Genomic DNA, 15,474 nt, shown 5'->3' with positions numbered 1-15,474 from the left:
GTACCAATCAAACAATCACGGAGCAACCCTCTCTCACCAGTACAGATGTAATCATACCATGCATTCCGTTGTACCCATCCCAAAGTATCTTATGATCTGTCTAGGAGATTGAACAGAGGTATAGCAGCCACTCTGGACGACTCGTTCCCTGCCCCATTGATCTTGAAGTTCGATCATACTCACTCCTAGATCTGCCCAACAGCACATCCATCACCTCTCAGATCTGATCCACATGCCCATACTTCCCTCCCGTTGGGATCCACGACACGTTGGATGATCTGACCTTTTCCAGCAATCTTACGCTTGAATCCAGTAGCTACTTCACATTCGTGTCCCATGGCTAGTACATCAAGGAAAGATCTTGTTAGCAATCAATTCCCCATGACCTTTTCTTGACCCTCTTTGCCTCCGCCCCGCTCGATCCTCTCATGTGGAAGAGACACCGCGCTCACCTCTCAACTCCTCAACCACACTATCGGGAATACCTTCCTCGAACCATATCTCACTGTTGATATCGCCAGCACTTGCCGCATTGGCTGTACCCGCATCGGGCAATCCCGCTGAGATACAGAATCGTGGTGCGTCCAGAGACGCTTGAGGGGATAGACCTCGGAGTTTGTTCAGGAGTACTTGGAGATGACCTTGGGGTTGCATGAATCTGAGCGATGAGGGAGCGGTCAGTCTTCTATTCTGGACACTTGTTGTCGAAGATGACAAGGCCACGCTGTGCAAGATGGAAGTCGGCGTTGAGAGGGACATAGCCGTGGTGGAACCTGGTCTCACTCCCACTCACCCTCCCATGACTCCATATGACATCAACAACTCTTTGTTCTGCGTCACCATAGCAGGGATAATCGTGTGATAAGGTCTTTTACCGCCCTTGACATTATTCGGATGTCCTTCACGCAATGTGAATCCTGATCCTCGGTTCTGGAGGGTAAAACCACAGCCCTTGGGAATAGCACCAGTGCCAAAACCTGAGGTCCAACAGTGAGTCAGACGACACAGATGCCGGAACATCTATGACGTACCAGCATAATTGGACGCGATGAATGAACAACTGTTCCCGTCCTTGTCGGCGGTAGCGAGGTAGACCGTGTCAGACGAATTCATAGGGTTTCCATGTACCACGGTACTTGACTTCTTGAGGTCGATGAGGGCCGCCCTTTTGGCCAGGTATTCCTGAACAAATAGTCAAGTTAGATCGCGAAGTGGGAAGAGATGGGGATTTTCAGAGCAGCGGAACGTACTTTGCTCAGAAGCTCTTTCGTGGGGACGTGCTCAACGTCCGGATCGGTCACGTAGTATCGAGCTGGTAGCGGAGTGTCAATACTCGACTGTTCGTGGTGCAAGCGCGCATAGTGATATCGACTTACTGTCTGTGAAGAACAGGAGAACACATGGCATCCACGATCAGTATCATGCAAAAGCGTCGGATAAACAGCCAAGACCTACCTGCGAAAGCAAGTCGCAACGCTTCGATCAAGATATGAATATACTGAGTAGAGTTGTGCTCCAACTCAAGTAAATCTAGACCATGTTGAAGCTCCACCTGTTCGATGATACCCAAGGCGACGAGAGCAGTGATACCTTGTCCGTTGGGTGGGCACTAAATAGAGTCATGAGCGGAGAACGCAACCACGATGTCAAGAAAGGGCAATTTTCACTCACCTCCCATAGGGAAACACCTTGATCTCCTGCATCGCCGACTTTGAAATCGTACTTGATAGGCTCTACCACTTCCGCATCGCACTCAGCGAGATCTTCTAGACTCATCACTCCTCCACCAGATTTCACCAGATCAACGATAGCTACCGAGATACGTCAGCGTTGTGACTACCTCCATGGCGGACAATCCGATTACCTTGCGCTATTCGACCTTTGTAGAACCCTTCTCGTCCATGTTCAGCAACTGCTTCGAAGGTATCGGCCAGCTCCGGGTGGGTCATGACATGAGACGCGAGGGGAGGGTTCTGCGATGAGTTCATTAGCAAGTGAACCTCTCGGAGAAGGTGACAAACCACTCACTCCATCAGGCATCATCATCCTTGAGAGACGATATCGTCAGCTCCTGGTTACTTCCATCGCACAACGAAGTGGAGTCCAACTCACTCTTTCCAGTTTGGTGATGCGTTTTTGATCAACTTCTCCGACAGTTGCCACTGCACCCGGGATCGTTTGTCTCAGCACGACTTCACAGATGATCTAAGGGGGATCATCACGGTCAAGTGTTTCATTGATGAAGCTCACCTGGTTGCTATTCAACTCGTGCTCTGGTACACCTTCTCTAGCGAGTCTGATAGCCGGATCAAGGATCTCCCTCATCGAGAGTTTACCGGACCCAAACTCAGATACAGTCTTGATCCATCCGGCAGGAGCACCGGGAACAGTGACCGAGTTGAGATTGGTAAGTGGGATCTGCGGGCATGGATAATCAGTATATGGGAGTCGGCAGTGGAGTGATCCTTGGACACGCACGGTATCGCCTGTAATTCCTTGAGATCGAAGATATTCGAGTGAAAGGGCTTTAGGTGCTTTTCCCGATCCGTTGACCGCTCGAACTGTCTGAGTCGCGGCATGATAGTAAAGACAGAAAATATCTGAAAGACGTCTTAGCTCATTAGCAGTGTTCGGAGAGTAGGGGGTCGGGTCTCAAAGGGGATAAAATCGGTGCTCTTGTTTGAGATAAGACTCACCACCACCGATACCTGCAAATGATACAGTGGATCAGTATACGATACTTATGCGTGAGCCTCAGCGAACAGGCGAGCTCACCGGTACATGTTGGCTCGGTAACGTTGAGAGCGGCAGCGGTAGCGACTGCAGCGTCGGCTACAATCAAGCACTTCTCTTTAGCTGTCTGATTTTGCGGTACAGTCGTCCCTCAGACAGCAGCTCACCTGCGTTTCCACCTTTGTTGAGGATTTCCAGACCGGCCTGACAAGCTGAGACATGACGGCCATAAGCTGGGTTCCCAAAACCCATGTTCGATACCGTTGCTCATGCACATACCTAATGGCTGAGAAGTCGCTATGGCTCCCTTGGTCGAGAAGACGGTGGACCTTCTCGAAGGGAAATGGATGAACTGAGGCTCATAACTGGGATGAAGACGGTTGAAGTCGAGAGGTGCCATGTTGCAAGGATGTGGTCTCGCTTGCAGATGTATGAGAGAGGTAAGAATATTGGTCAGTCGTGATGCACAAGGGCAAATGATCATACACGGGAGGGTGTTTATACTGCTATCACATGGGGGGGTTTGGTTGGGAAGCGTGAGTGGAGATAGCCGAAGAGTGGAGGTGAAACGTACCCGCGGAGGAAGCCGACCGATCGAATTACCGGGAATCGTGCAGCCGTTACCATCGGAGATAAATCTGGGCCGTCGGTGTTAAGATCTGATCCCAGGACCGCCACACACCTTCAACCTCCGAATCCCCGTATCAAGTCAATCCCTTACACGCTTTCGCTGGGAGATTCGCTGCAAACGCTGGGTCTGGGATTGGGGACCGCTGGTGACTGGAGGAGTTGGACTGCCAGGTTGCGTTGCTGAGCGTCTGTAGGTTGCTTCACATTTCGACACTTTTGGCTACAAGCACTTCGATCCTCTTCCTTCTTCTTCATCCATCAAATCATTCAACATGGGTTGTGAGTACAGCTTCCTCCCAAGAGACGCTTCAGTGGGGACCTATGCTGATCTAGATCCTGCTTTCTCTTTCACCCAACCCGCTCTGCGTGTCGTTCGCCTTCTGCCTCCAATCCACCCTATTCAAACACTGTCCCTGGTGTACTCCCTCATCTCGGTCCATCATCACCACCCCAGCCAACAAGCCTCGAGGTCTTCAAGCAGCCCGAAAGCTCCGAACCACCCGAAGGGAGAACCGATGGGCGGACAAGGCTTACAAGAAGCGAGCTCTCGGTAAATTCTACAAGACCTCCCCCACCGGTGGTTCTTCCCACGCCAAGGGTATCGTCCTCGAGAAGGTGAGTGTATGGGCTGTATTGGAGTGGATACGAGGGACCAGAGGAACAAGGAATTTGGAATGGGAGTGCGAGGACAAGAGTCTGAGGAGGAGCTTCGAGAGGAGGAACATATCGGTGACTGTAGGATCCGGAGGCAGGAGTGCGATCTCTGGACGAACAAAGAAGGAGGCGAGGCGGGACGCCCAGAAAGAAGAGGGAGAGGGACGATAGACACAGCAACAAATGCTGAATTACCAATCGTTCCCAGGTCGGTGTCGAGGCCAAGCAGCCCAACTCGGCTATCCGAAAGTGTGTCCGTGTCCAACTCATCAAGAACGGTAAGAAGGTCACCGCTTTCGTCCCCAATGACGGTTGTTTGAACTTTGTGAGTTGTTCATCGCCATGTGATTATCATCCACGCTGACCCATTGGGATTCCACGTAGACCGACGAGAACGACGAGGTCCTCATCTCCGGTTTCGGTCGACGAGGAAAGGCCAAGGGTGATATTCCCGGTGTCCGATTCAAGGTCGTCAAGGTTTCTGGTGTCGGTCTCCTCGCTCTCTGGAAGGAGAAGAAGTGAGTCGAACCGTGCAAGGTCATACGGAATGTATCGCTGACTGGTTTTCTTCTTGTCCTCTAGGGAGAAGCCTAGGTCGTAATCGTCTTTTTGGTGTGACGCCTTGGGATGCATGTATGATTCACAGACAATGATCGAGGTCGATTCTGGAAAGCAGGTCACGGCCAGCAAGAGAGAATCGGATGAGCATGTCGCAAAGAGAGGGCTCAAAGAGCAGAGCCGGATTAGCCGAGCAAGTCAATGAGTGACGTGAGAGCGCTTGCCTGAAACGGTTATCAATCCGCTCGACTAGTAGGGGAGGAGCAGATTGTCGTTCAGAAAGGAAGGATTCCGTGGATCCCAGTTGTGGCATCTTACTCACTGAAGCCTGTTTTGACTCTCCAGCCACTACGTAAAACATCGCTCAGTCCACGCGTTCATTCAGACAACATCGTTGGCCCCTTCCCATGTTCGCGGGCCATTCCGCAGCGTGTCACGATGATCTATCACTGAGTGTCCAGGTGGCTTTGCCACTGAATTGTGTGCGCTCCTGTCCGCGGGTGTTTCACCTGTGAGGGCACACGGAGGGGCGTGTGCGTCCCAATTCACCTTCGGTCTCATTATCAAAGGCATTTTCACTACGATCATCATTCCATCCCATCTACAGCCTCACCTTTCTAGTCCGACCCTTGTCGCCGTGTTTCGTTGCTAGCTCGTATCAGATTAACAGGGCTTGAAAGAGTCAGGAAGTTCGAAGAGCATTAGGTCTAAACCTCCACTTTACAGCTCCAGCCAACAACGATTGTCAAAAGCTTGCACTTTCTGTGACCTCAGAAAAACATGACATTCAGCTCTTTGGCCGATGAACTCGCAAATGCATCTGTTGAGAGTACATCAGTCGACGGAAGCGGCGTGTCCAGAAACTTGGCAGAAGAATTTGGGCTGGAATTCATTGGACCAGGTGGTATGGATAGGACCACGATAGGTGATGTGGCCGGTGCGTATGATTTCCTTTGTCTGTTGACTCTAGCAGTTCTCTCGCCGTGAGTCAAATACGTTACATCTAGTGCATCTTGTGTAGATCGTTCACTCGGAGATCATGCGCTTTCATTGCTGCATGACGGACCCCCGTGGGAGACCACACATTCGAAAAGAGGAGGAAGGCGACCGGCCAGATCTTCGACCACATTTTTGGACGACAGCGATGGAGACTTTGCACACCAAGACGACGAACTCGATGTAGCAATCGGGAACGGCCATTCATTCACCTCTGACGAACACTCGCCCGCCGATGACGTTGAAGTCGACTTGCACGACGAGGCTCGACAGCTTGAGCTTGACACGGATCACCTCATAGATCCTGAATATGAAACGACCATCTCTCCATCAAAGCGGACACCAAAATCATCAACCCGAGCCTGTCATCCATACGAACCGACCCCATCACCACCCCGGGGATACCGAGGCGACCAAGACCCTCTGATCACACTGGCAGAAACGCTCGCTACGATCTCGAGATTCCTCACTTCCCTTAGACGAATAAATCATCATCCGAAGGGCTTTACGGCCTCTCCAATCCCCAACATAGGTAACGAGAAGAAGTTAGAGATGAAGTTGCAGATGCATCTAGAAAAAGTGGTAGATTCGGCAAGAGTGAGAGGTGAACAGATCGGAGACCTGGGAGTGATCAGGAGGGAGCTTGAGACAGCTGATTGGGGTGAAGCGGATAATGACGAGGTTCTGCAGACTGTAGAGGAGGAAGAGGAAAAGGAAGAGGATCAGACTGGAGACAGTCGTGAGATAGGGTGGACTGGAGAATTGACGGCTGTTCAATCCGATCATGGCGACGAAGACCGAGCAGAAACAGGATCAGTGGAAACCGACCACATAGACGCCGAGGATGGGGAGAAGGCAGACGGTCTGCTGGAGCAAGCGATCTCTCATTCATCCAGCGATGACGGCCACCTGCTGTCACCTCCCAAATCCACTCCCGGTACGCAAGTCCCACTCCTCCCCCGACAAACGTCGCTCCTCATCACTGACACTACGACGTTAATCGCTCTCCTTCAATCTCTGTCCGAAACCCTACACACGAGTACCTCCTTGTCGACCTCTCTACAGCGGCAAGTCCGAGGGATACGGGCCGGTGTAGTGGCTTGGAGGGAGAGGGAGAATCAGGAGATGGAAGCTAGACGAGCGATTGAGGGGTGGGAAGGAAGAAAGGTCAGAGAGGGTTTGAGGGGGAGTGGGGGAACCAAGGAAGTTCTGAAGAGGGAATGTAAGGAGTTTGAGGGGAAATTGGAGGCGTGGGGGACACGTATGGCAAAGATTAGAAGAGGTGTGACCGCTGTCAGCTAGACTACCTCGACACAGATAACAAGACAAGGTCTCTGCATGGGAGCGTGCAAGATAAGTACATGACTTGATGATCTATATGACAATTGATGATTGACGATACTGTAATGCATATATACGAGTGATCATACGATTATCTTGCTATACGAGCTTTTGCGGGAATTCGGCGGATCAGCAGTTTTAATCGCGAGAACCACCACATGTCGCAACACCAGGAGAACAGTCTAAGCATGGCCACTGAGTAAGGGCTCAGAGACAAGGCCGAGGGACTTCAAGCATCCACAGACAGTGTGGGGGTTGTAAGGGATAGCCACCAAATCGGTGTTTGTGGGAACGGAGAGCTGAGAGAGGCAGTAAAATAAAATAAAAACCAGAGGGACAGCGTGGTACCAAGTTCGGATTTGACCGAGGACCGAGGTGAATGACGATCGATTATAGCAACGATCTTGGGAGAGAGAGAGGAAGAGAGTTCCTCCAGTTCATTGCCATATCACATCACATAGCATCGTGTTGGCATCATCATGTCATCTTCGTCTCGACCCTTGGGCAGGCTTGTCTGTGGCACTCGATAAGCGTCTCTGATGTATAGGATCGACCATTCCATCACCCAGTGACAATCGACGCACTCTTCACTCGCATCGACGCCCCTCCAACTCGTAAGCGCAAGCGCTTTAACGTCATCGAAACATCCACCCCTCTCATCTCCCCTGATCTCCACATCTCATCGCAACATCGCCTGAAATCAACTTTTCACACCTTTTCTCTCCACCAATTTGTATACTAGTAGACACGAAGCACGAACGCCCAGATCACCTCTTTCTCTGTTCCATCTCGTTCAACGATCCATCGAACCCATCTGTGATCGGGTGGATAATAGATCAACATGACCGACCATCAACCCCATGCGAAACTTCCACCTCATCTGCGCCCACCGTTTTCACAACGATCATCCAACACATCTCATCACTCTGCGCGATCACACTCGGTACATGCTCAACAACATGAATTCGTACCGTCCTTCGATCCCACCGGAGTGGCTATGGATGCGTCTCTTGGCGAAAGAGCCATGTTCGAAGATGCTGAAACAGCTGCTTCACCTATCCCACCGACGACTCCTCTCGCCGAAGAGGAAGAAGACGAACAAGCTCAAGATGCTTCTGGAGCACCGAACGATGACTGGGACACGATTCGTGAAGGTTCGATCGCGAGAAGGCCGAGATGGCGTAGACCTTCTCCTGCTTGGGTCTACCCGTTCTTCATCGGTGCGGCGCTGAGTTTGGGAATGGTAGCTCCACCACGACAGGAGCTGTATATCAACCTGGCCTGTCTGGCTCATCCCCCAAGTAGAGACAGCCACGAAGTCATGAGAGATGACGACAAATTCAAATCGTTAACGATGATGGGAATCGAATCGAGAGGATGGTACCATTCGACCGGGTTCCCGATGCCTCCGAAGCGTGAGAGCGATAACGTTGTCCACATGCCTATGCCTGGGGGATCGATCCCCAGCAACATGCCCATCAGCACACCTAGGCCGCCTCTTTCCCCTGCGGACAAATGGTTCCTCCGACTCCAACATGACATCCATGAGTATGAGACCTCTCACAACAAGACCAAAGTTCCGTCTCGGCCTCAAGCTTCGCAGTCACCTCTTCCAACTCGTACAGCAGGTCCAGCGCCCACGGAGCCGCTCCCTCGTCCCACCACCCCATATCCTGGTAGCCCTCACCCCCCAATCGAGGCTCCAGTGGACTCTGTCCCTCATGACGATACCGGCGAAAGTCCTGCCGATCCGGACGGCAACGGACCGTATGGCGGTGGTGACAGTCCCTACAGAGAAATCGATCCGCGAATGTGTAAGAAGGATCCCAAAGTGCAAGCGGCTGCTGCCAAATTGACCATGGGTGAGTGTTTCCTCAATTTGACGATCTTTGAGTCGCAGCTAACGCTGGCGAATTAGTCATGACGCTTTCCATGGGTATTTTGTCCGCATTGACAACTGGCTTCTGGGGACAGAACTCTGACAGATGGGGAAGAACCAAAGTCATGACCATTGTTGAGCTTGGCTTATTGCTCAAGTGAGCTGCCCTTCCGTTCGTCGTGTAGTCGCGAACCCCTGGCTAAATCACCACTTAGTGAACTTTGCTTCATCCTTGTGGCGACGTTCCCCTACATCGTACCTGGAGGTTATCGAGCTCTCCTTGTTGGTCCGATCATTGACGGTCTGCTCGGCGGATATTCCACCATCTCGGCTACCATCAACGCTTACGTCTCCGATACTACCCCAGATGGAAGTCGAGTGACCGTCTTCGCCAGAATGGCTGGGATGGCCATGTTAGGATTCGCTTTAGGTCCTGTCGTAGGCAGCGCTCTGATCCTGTCCACTGGAAACATGTAAGTGGTGTTGTGGAGGACGAAAGGGGTTTACACTAAAACCTCCCCAGTATGACTCCATTCTACGTCAACTTGGTTATCCACAGTTGCTTTATCCCCCTGATCTTCTTCCTCCTTCCCGAATCACTTTCTTCAGACGCTCGACTTGCTCTTGCTAAGAACCGAGCTTTGGCCAAAGAAGCTGCGACACGCAGAGACGCCGCCGAAAGAGAATGGGAAGATGAAACGCCCACTGTTCCAACGGGTGCTGCTGGACGGGAATCCGATCCGCTTCTGAGCGGATGGAGTATGGTTTCCAATGCTGGACACTCGAGGCGAAGAAAGAAGGTTCAGGGAACCTTCAAAAGAGTGTTGAGAAAGGCTTCAAAGCCCTTACAACCGTTGCAGATCTTCCTGCCTACAGATCGACCCGATGATGGATCGGGAAGGAAGCCAGGTAAGAACTGGAATCTGATGGCTGTCGGGTTGGGCATATTCTTCTACGCCACTCTTATGGTCAGTACCAGTTGCGACCGAGATTGGAACCTTGCTGACGATTGTCGTCGTACAGGGCATCCTCACGGTCAAGGGACAGTTCGCGTTCTTCTATTTTGGTTGGAGCTCGACGCAGGTAAATATAAAGTTAGGCCATGCTGAAGAGCTGCTGATTGTCACTCTCTATTAGCTCGGTCCTTATTTGTCCGCGATGGCGTTCACCAGAGGTTTCGTGTTGATTGCTGTAGTGCCTCGTGAGTGCGCCATACCACAACGATTAAACCTGTATTTGATGATTTTGTCGACAGTTATCATGCGCTTCGTTAAGCCTTACTTCGTGGAAAAGGACGACGAGCCTAACGTCGACGCTGAAGCCTCACAAGCCGGTGCTTCCGCGGTCACGATCACTAGCGGGACATCGTCGCAGCCACCGGCATACGGTCATTCTGCAGATGAAGCAGAAGTTGCTGCGGAACCCACCGTCACGGCCAAAAAGGCACCAAAACGCTCTGCGCATCTAGATCTCTTCACCATAAGAGTCTGCCTTGTCCTCGAATTCCTGCCCTATGTTCTCCTTGCTTTAGGTCCATCCGCGGAGGGATTCGTCGTTCTCTCTCTGTTACTCACGGTGGCGTCGCCAATTGGACCAGCTGCCAATTCACTTGCACTGGCTCTGATACCCGATGCTTCTCAATCAGGACGATTGTTTGGAGCTTTGGCCGTCATTCAAGCCATGGGAACCGCTATGGTCTCTCCGGTGTTATTCGGCACACTATTCGCTGCGACGGTTGGTATCTATGCGCCTGCGATCTTCGCTATGGCATCGGTAATGGTATTGCTGTCGCTGTTGTGCTACTCGTGTGTGAGATTGGACGGGAAGAAGAAGGCCGGGTCAGGTAGAGACGAGAGAGGAAGAAGCAGGATGGTCAAGCGGGTGAACAGCGTCAGTGTAGGCGTTGGAGGAGGTCAAAGTGGGTTTGCGAGTGTGAGGTCTGGCTACGGAGCGACTAGCACGGGCCCAGGTAGTTCGGCGCTTTCCACCCCGGCCAGGGGACACTAAGGGGGTTTGCGTACGGCGCCGAGGTCGTAGAGTCAGGTAAGACCGCTCTTGTAAAGGACTTTTACGAGTGAAGAAGTCGCCGGAGTTGACGAAAGCACGATATTGAGATGTTGTCTGATTCCCCACACACTCTCTCTTATAGAGAGAACGTATAATTATGGTCGTGATCGATCTATGGAGTGTGAGTTGATAAGGTAGATAGGTCGCCTTTTAGCAGTGATTGTTGTTCAGTATACACGGTGCAGGTTAATGATGACTTATATATTATAATCCTGAACGGATTTCTAGGATGTATTGTTGTGACTCGATTGTCTTGATGACTCGCTCATATCGCGACAAACCACACATTTTACGGCTCCGAAGCTAGGCAAGCTAGGAATAGGCCAAGGGAGACTTGCATCCCAAAAGGTGTGGCTCTTGTGACTTGATCAACTCTTATCTCATCAGCCACAGAATGAGACCGGCCACATGGGTGGCCGTCATCATTCTCAGAGATGTTTGCATATGATCGATGTAGCCGGAGCATGTGGATATGAAGAAGCCCTGCCACAGTATGAGAAGCCACCGAGTGAGCAGAATAGGAAGAACACGGAGTCTTCCAACACACGTCACGGTTCAAGTCCACTGATTTCTTTTCGCATTTTCGCTCTGTCGAATGGCCACCATTATCTGCTTCCTTTTTCACCCATGATCTCACTGTATGTCACACTCATTTAGACAGTGATACACCCACCACGGAGCTATGTTGATGATAGTCTAGACGCGATCGTGCTCGTCGGTCGTACCGGACTATGCGAAGCACTTTGGCTGCAATTGAAATCGTATCGAACGCAATCGATTTCGGCACGTAAATCAAGATCCGATATCATATCTGTCGACTCCGAATCGAATTCGAAGAGCAATCGACGAGGGACCCGGGAACCATGTCATCGCAGATGGACTCACCTCCCTTGGACCCTCTCACCTTCTCATCCTTCCCACTCAATCTGACACTATCCCTGCCGAATCCTCCTTCTCTCCATCCCGTCCTCCAATTGACTGTCCACCAACCTCTCCCCACCCACGAGGAATGTGCACAACGGCTACCTCTGGTGTATCTCACATTACGATTGCCTGATCAAGTATTTGTGGATCCTGATGAACTGAGTGGGAGATGGGGGGATCTCGAGCGCGCCATGCAGGATAGGTTGAAGAGGTACAGAGGGGGACTTGGGTCAATGGATGAGCGGGGTTATGGTCAACGGAGGGGTCAAGAAGACTACAGCGATGACGAGGGCAAGGAGGTCGGAAAGATACTATGGTGGGATGTCGACCCTCCTAAAGTCGATGTAGAGAGACCGTCCTTCGTCTCAGATCCCGACCTGGACGAAGAGGAAGGTCACGTCCAAGTCCCTCTTCACACATTGAGTCTGATCCTTCGACCCAGCATCGACCGCAGTATTGACCGCACTCTGTGTTCGGAAGGGACGAAAGCTATGCTCACAGGAGTGGAAAATGCATGGTCTTGGGGTGTGGATGTACCCCTCCATGCGAGGTATCTGGCCCCTAGCGAAGATGGAACTAGGAGCGTGGTCATCCCTGCTGTTTCTGCTTCACGTGGGGGGAGTATACATTCCGCTTGGATCTGTGGAGATCCCGATATCTTAGGTGAGTGAGGGTATCTCCTACCCGGTTGGCGACGTGTTCATGACGATGAAGGCTGATCTTCCTTCTCGTACGTCCCCAGCCTCTCCTGATATATGGCAGACTTTAGCCGATACCCATCCAGATCCTGTCACAATCCCACTACCGACAGGTCGACATTCGCACCAGCTTTTCGTGGAGAGGATCACACCGTCGGTCATTTGGTTAGGATGCTTTTATTTGATATACAAGATCCTGAGAGTGAGGAACAGAGCCGGAAGACAGCGCGTGGAAAGGGAAAGAATCAGCCTGATGGATGACGCGGAGGGTCTCGACGGGGACGAGAAAGTTAACGTGAAGGCTGCAGCGGGCCTCTGAATCACGTCACATCGTCGCATGGAAGGGTTGCACTTGTATACACAGTTGTATCGCTTCATCGTGCCTCCTTGACAAGTGTATGTATACCCTAGAAGGTGGCACTGCGATCTACATATGGCACCATCATGTCATAGCGCATACGAAAGTCGTGAAGAAGAATTCAATACAAAAACAGAACGAGATATACAGCATCACTAAGCCCAAAAGTTTTCGGCTACCACTAAACTTCTCTGACGGCATGACGTCTCGCTCATCGTCCTGCAGGACCTGACACACTCCGCCCACTTCCTCTCGTGGACGACACCAACATCCCTCCTTCAGGTTGTCTCCTCACAACTCTTGTCCGCGTCGAACCCTCCAGATTGGCATCCAAGCCGAAGTTCGAACCTATGGATTTGTAAGAGTCCACTTCTGACTCGAGAGCACGGATCTTATCGTTGGCTTTGTTCAGATAATGGCGTGTAGCGGCAAGTTCCTGTGATCCCATCAGCTTTGTCGAAGCAGCAAGTGACGATTCGACTTCATCGTGATGTAACTCACCTGCTTGATTGCTGCCATCTCCCTTCTCACTCCTTCCACATAACTGATTCTTTGTCCTTCGCTGACGTGTCCCAGCAACTCAGCGTTCTGCATTCCTAATTTCTCCGCTTCGTCTATCGCTGCTGCTTCGCGAGAAAGGATGATGGCCTGCTGTTCTTGAAGATCGTCATACAGGGCTTCGTATTTCGCAGCATTGAGGTACGCATTTCTGAGACTGCAGGAGAGCGTTAGTCGCCATTCGTCACGGAGTAAGCAGAGGCTTTGAAGCAGCGGGTATGAGACGATAGCGTTCTGCACTCACTGATGAATCTCCTCGTCCAGAGCGTCTTCAGCCATCTTAGCCCTCATCACAACCTCATTTGCCCTTTTCAATGCCTCTCTATCGCTCTGAGCTCTTGCCTCGACACTCTGCCTTTCTTTCCTCAACTCCTCGATCTCCCTCGTCCTGTCCTCCTCATTGAGTAGACTCTTCCCGAGCGCTTCCCTGAGCTCTCCCAGAGCTCCCCCACATGGGGAATGCGATTGTTCCAGTGCTGTGTGACGTGTTTGAAGGTCGACGAGGGACCGTTGCAATGCGGTGACGCTACCTTGCGACGAGGTCAACGAAGCAGTAGTCTCAGAGAGCGCCAAGCTGAGATCGGCCTGCTCTGATCGAAGGTAGTTTATCTGGTGCTGAAGATAGGTCGTCGAGAGGTCAACATGAGAGACGGTGTACTCGAGCAGCAGATTGGGATCGAAAGCCGATTCTAGTGGTTCTATAGTCTCGTGAGATGGAGGGGAGGCGATACTAGTGGAGGTGTCATACACTAGCCGTTGTTTCTCCTCCCGAATATCCCAGATAATCCTCTCCAGCATGCACCGATCGTCGTGAGCTGAACGCAATCTCTCTTTAAAGTCTTTGTTCTCCTCTTTCGTGATCGACAATTCTCCTTTCAAGACCTCTGCTTTCGTCTTCCACGATCGTGCTGTCGCCTTGGACGCCCTGTGTTCCTCTAGTAGGGCTGCGTATTGGTCTTTGCTGACCGTGTTGCGATACAGCACAGCGTACCCTTCAGTCATGATTCCGATCGTATTTTGGTATCCCTCTTTCTCCTGAACGACTTTGTGCAACTTCGCTTGCAGTCGTCCGAGCTCGCTATCAAGGTGCTCCTTGCCGGCTTTATCCTCCATCGCTTCGTGAAGCCTCTTCACTTCCCTTTCCAGTTTATGATTCTCCGCCTCGGATCTGGTTTTCTCATCTTCTAGGTCTCTGATAATATGGCGACTACTGCCGGCCACAGCTGCGTCATGAGTCCTACTATGTCGGAGGGATTCGAGCTCTCGCTTGAGATTGTTGTTTTCAGTTTCGGCCAGCAGATTGGCTCTTCTGAGTTCGGCAATGGCTGCGGTATCTTTGGTATGACTCTGCTCGAGCTGGACTGATGTAGCTCGCAGATCAGAATTCTCGCCTTTGAGTGAGGCTAGCTGAGTCTCGTACTGATTTATAGGTCAGCCAAGGTCTCATACCTAGAGGGACATCGCAGGAACTCACCTTGGCTTTTGATCCTGAATGCCTTTGGACGAGGTCCTGCAGCTTCTTATCGATTTCAGGATCACTGCCCGCTTGCGGTCTTGTCTCGGCAAGCGTCCTGATTGTCTCGTCTCTTCGTGCCAGCTTGGATCTGGCTTTCTCGAGCTGTTACGGAAAGCATGAGAAGGAACGAATGACGCTGGACCAAAGCACGGCTCACATCTTGCTTGAACGCTTCCGACTCTCTCTGCCATGCTTCTGCCTGGCCCTCGGCTTCCGCTCTCTTCCTCCTTTGATGGGAGGCCTCGTTCAACGCTTGTTTCAACTTGTTTTCTGGATCTGGGTGGATACCCGACTTGGACCGGTGGACGGGCTTCTCAGCCTGCACAGGGAGATTGAAGACTGTGGATGATCCTAAGGGTGGACGATGGATGGTCGACATCGTGTGTGCGTCCGTGAGTGCGTGCGTGCGTGATGGATGGATGGCTCAACAGAAGGGAGGAGAGATCAAGAAGGAGAGCAGAGCTTTGTTGTTTGTCAACAAACATCTTCAGATCCGGGGGGGAGGAAGAGCAAAGATAGTCGCGTGTTATGAGCGACCGTGGGAGAACAAGTCAATTGTTTC

The 15,474-nt window shown here is 51.6% G+C and overlaps 6 protein-coding genes across 6 annotated transcripts; 4 read left to right on the top strand and 2 right to left on the bottom strand.

Annotated features, from left to right (window-relative positions):
• Positions 1-185: 185 nt before the first annotated feature.
• Positions 186-3,133, bottom strand: IAR55_004138 (gamma-glutamyltransferase; the record flags this gene model as incomplete). Its single annotated transcript, XM_066947239.1, has 16 exons — positions 186-340; positions 453-658; positions 794-977; positions 1,032-1,182; positions 1,251-1,312; positions 1,456-1,609; positions 1,672-1,811; positions 1,865-1,973; positions 2,029-2,047; positions 2,113-2,162; positions 2,251-2,418; positions 2,479-2,600; positions 2,697-2,708; positions 2,776-2,832; positions 2,901-2,945; positions 3,013-3,133. The coding sequence occupies 16 exons, from the start codon at positions 3,131-3,133 to the stop codon at positions 186-188; spliced, it is 1,755 nt and encodes a 584-aa protein (XP_066802618.1).
• Positions 3,134-3,635: 502 nt separating this feature from the next.
• On the top strand, positions 3,636-4,618 carry IAR55_004137 (40S ribosomal protein uS12; the record flags this gene model as incomplete). Its single annotated transcript, XM_066947238.1, has 5 exons — positions 3,636-3,642; positions 3,818-3,978; positions 4,226-4,342; positions 4,402-4,535; positions 4,600-4,618. The coding sequence occupies 5 exons, from the start codon at positions 3,636-3,638 to the stop codon at positions 4,616-4,618; spliced, it is 438 nt and encodes a 145-aa protein (XP_066802617.1).
• A 737-nt stretch (positions 4,619-5,355) lies between these two features.
• Positions 5,356-6,873, top strand: IAR55_004136 (uncharacterized protein; the record flags this gene model as incomplete). Its single annotated transcript, XM_066947237.1, has 2 exons — positions 5,356-5,512; positions 5,597-6,873. 2 exons carry the CDS (start codon positions 5,356-5,358, stop codon positions 6,871-6,873), a joined length of 1,434 nt encoding a protein of 477 aa, XP_066802616.1.
• An 880-nt stretch (positions 6,874-7,753) lies between these two features.
• Positions 7,754-10,798, top strand: IAR55_004135 (uncharacterized protein; the record flags this gene model as incomplete). Its single annotated transcript, XM_066947236.1, has 7 exons — positions 7,754-8,774; positions 8,831-8,948; positions 9,007-9,264; positions 9,315-9,759; positions 9,815-9,874; positions 9,929-9,992; positions 10,047-10,798. 7 exons carry the CDS (start codon positions 7,754-7,756, stop codon positions 10,796-10,798), a joined length of 2,718 nt encoding a protein of 905 aa, XP_066802615.1.
• A 923-nt stretch (positions 10,799-11,721) lies between these two features.
• IAR55_004134 (uncharacterized protein) lies at positions 11,722-12,799 on the top strand (the record flags this gene model as incomplete). The annotated part of the gene is made up of 2 exons (XM_066947235.1): positions 11,722-12,445; positions 12,525-12,799. 2 exons carry the CDS (start codon positions 11,722-11,724, stop codon positions 12,797-12,799), a joined length of 999 nt encoding a protein of 332 aa, XP_066802614.1.
• A 250-nt stretch (positions 12,800-13,049) lies between these two features.
• On the bottom strand, positions 13,050-15,291 carry IAR55_004133 (uncharacterized protein; the record flags this gene model as incomplete). The annotated part of the gene is made up of 5 exons (XM_066947234.1): positions 13,050-13,274; positions 13,340-13,553; positions 13,641-14,815; positions 14,871-15,014; positions 15,070-15,291. 5 exons carry the CDS (start codon positions 15,289-15,291, stop codon positions 13,050-13,052), a joined length of 1,980 nt encoding a protein of 659 aa, XP_066802613.1.
• Positions 15,292-15,474: the final 183 nt, after the last annotated feature.

The sequence above is a fragment of the Kwoniella newhampshirensis genome, chromosome 7 (genome assembly GCF_039105145.1).
Source record: "Kwoniella newhampshirensis strain CBS 13917 chromosome 7, whole genome shotgun sequence".
NCBI lineage: Eukaryota > Fungi > Basidiomycota > Tremellomycetes > Tremellales > Cryptococcaceae > Kwoniella > Kwoniella newhampshirensis.
This window is presented reverse-complemented; position numbering and strand designations above follow the sequence as displayed.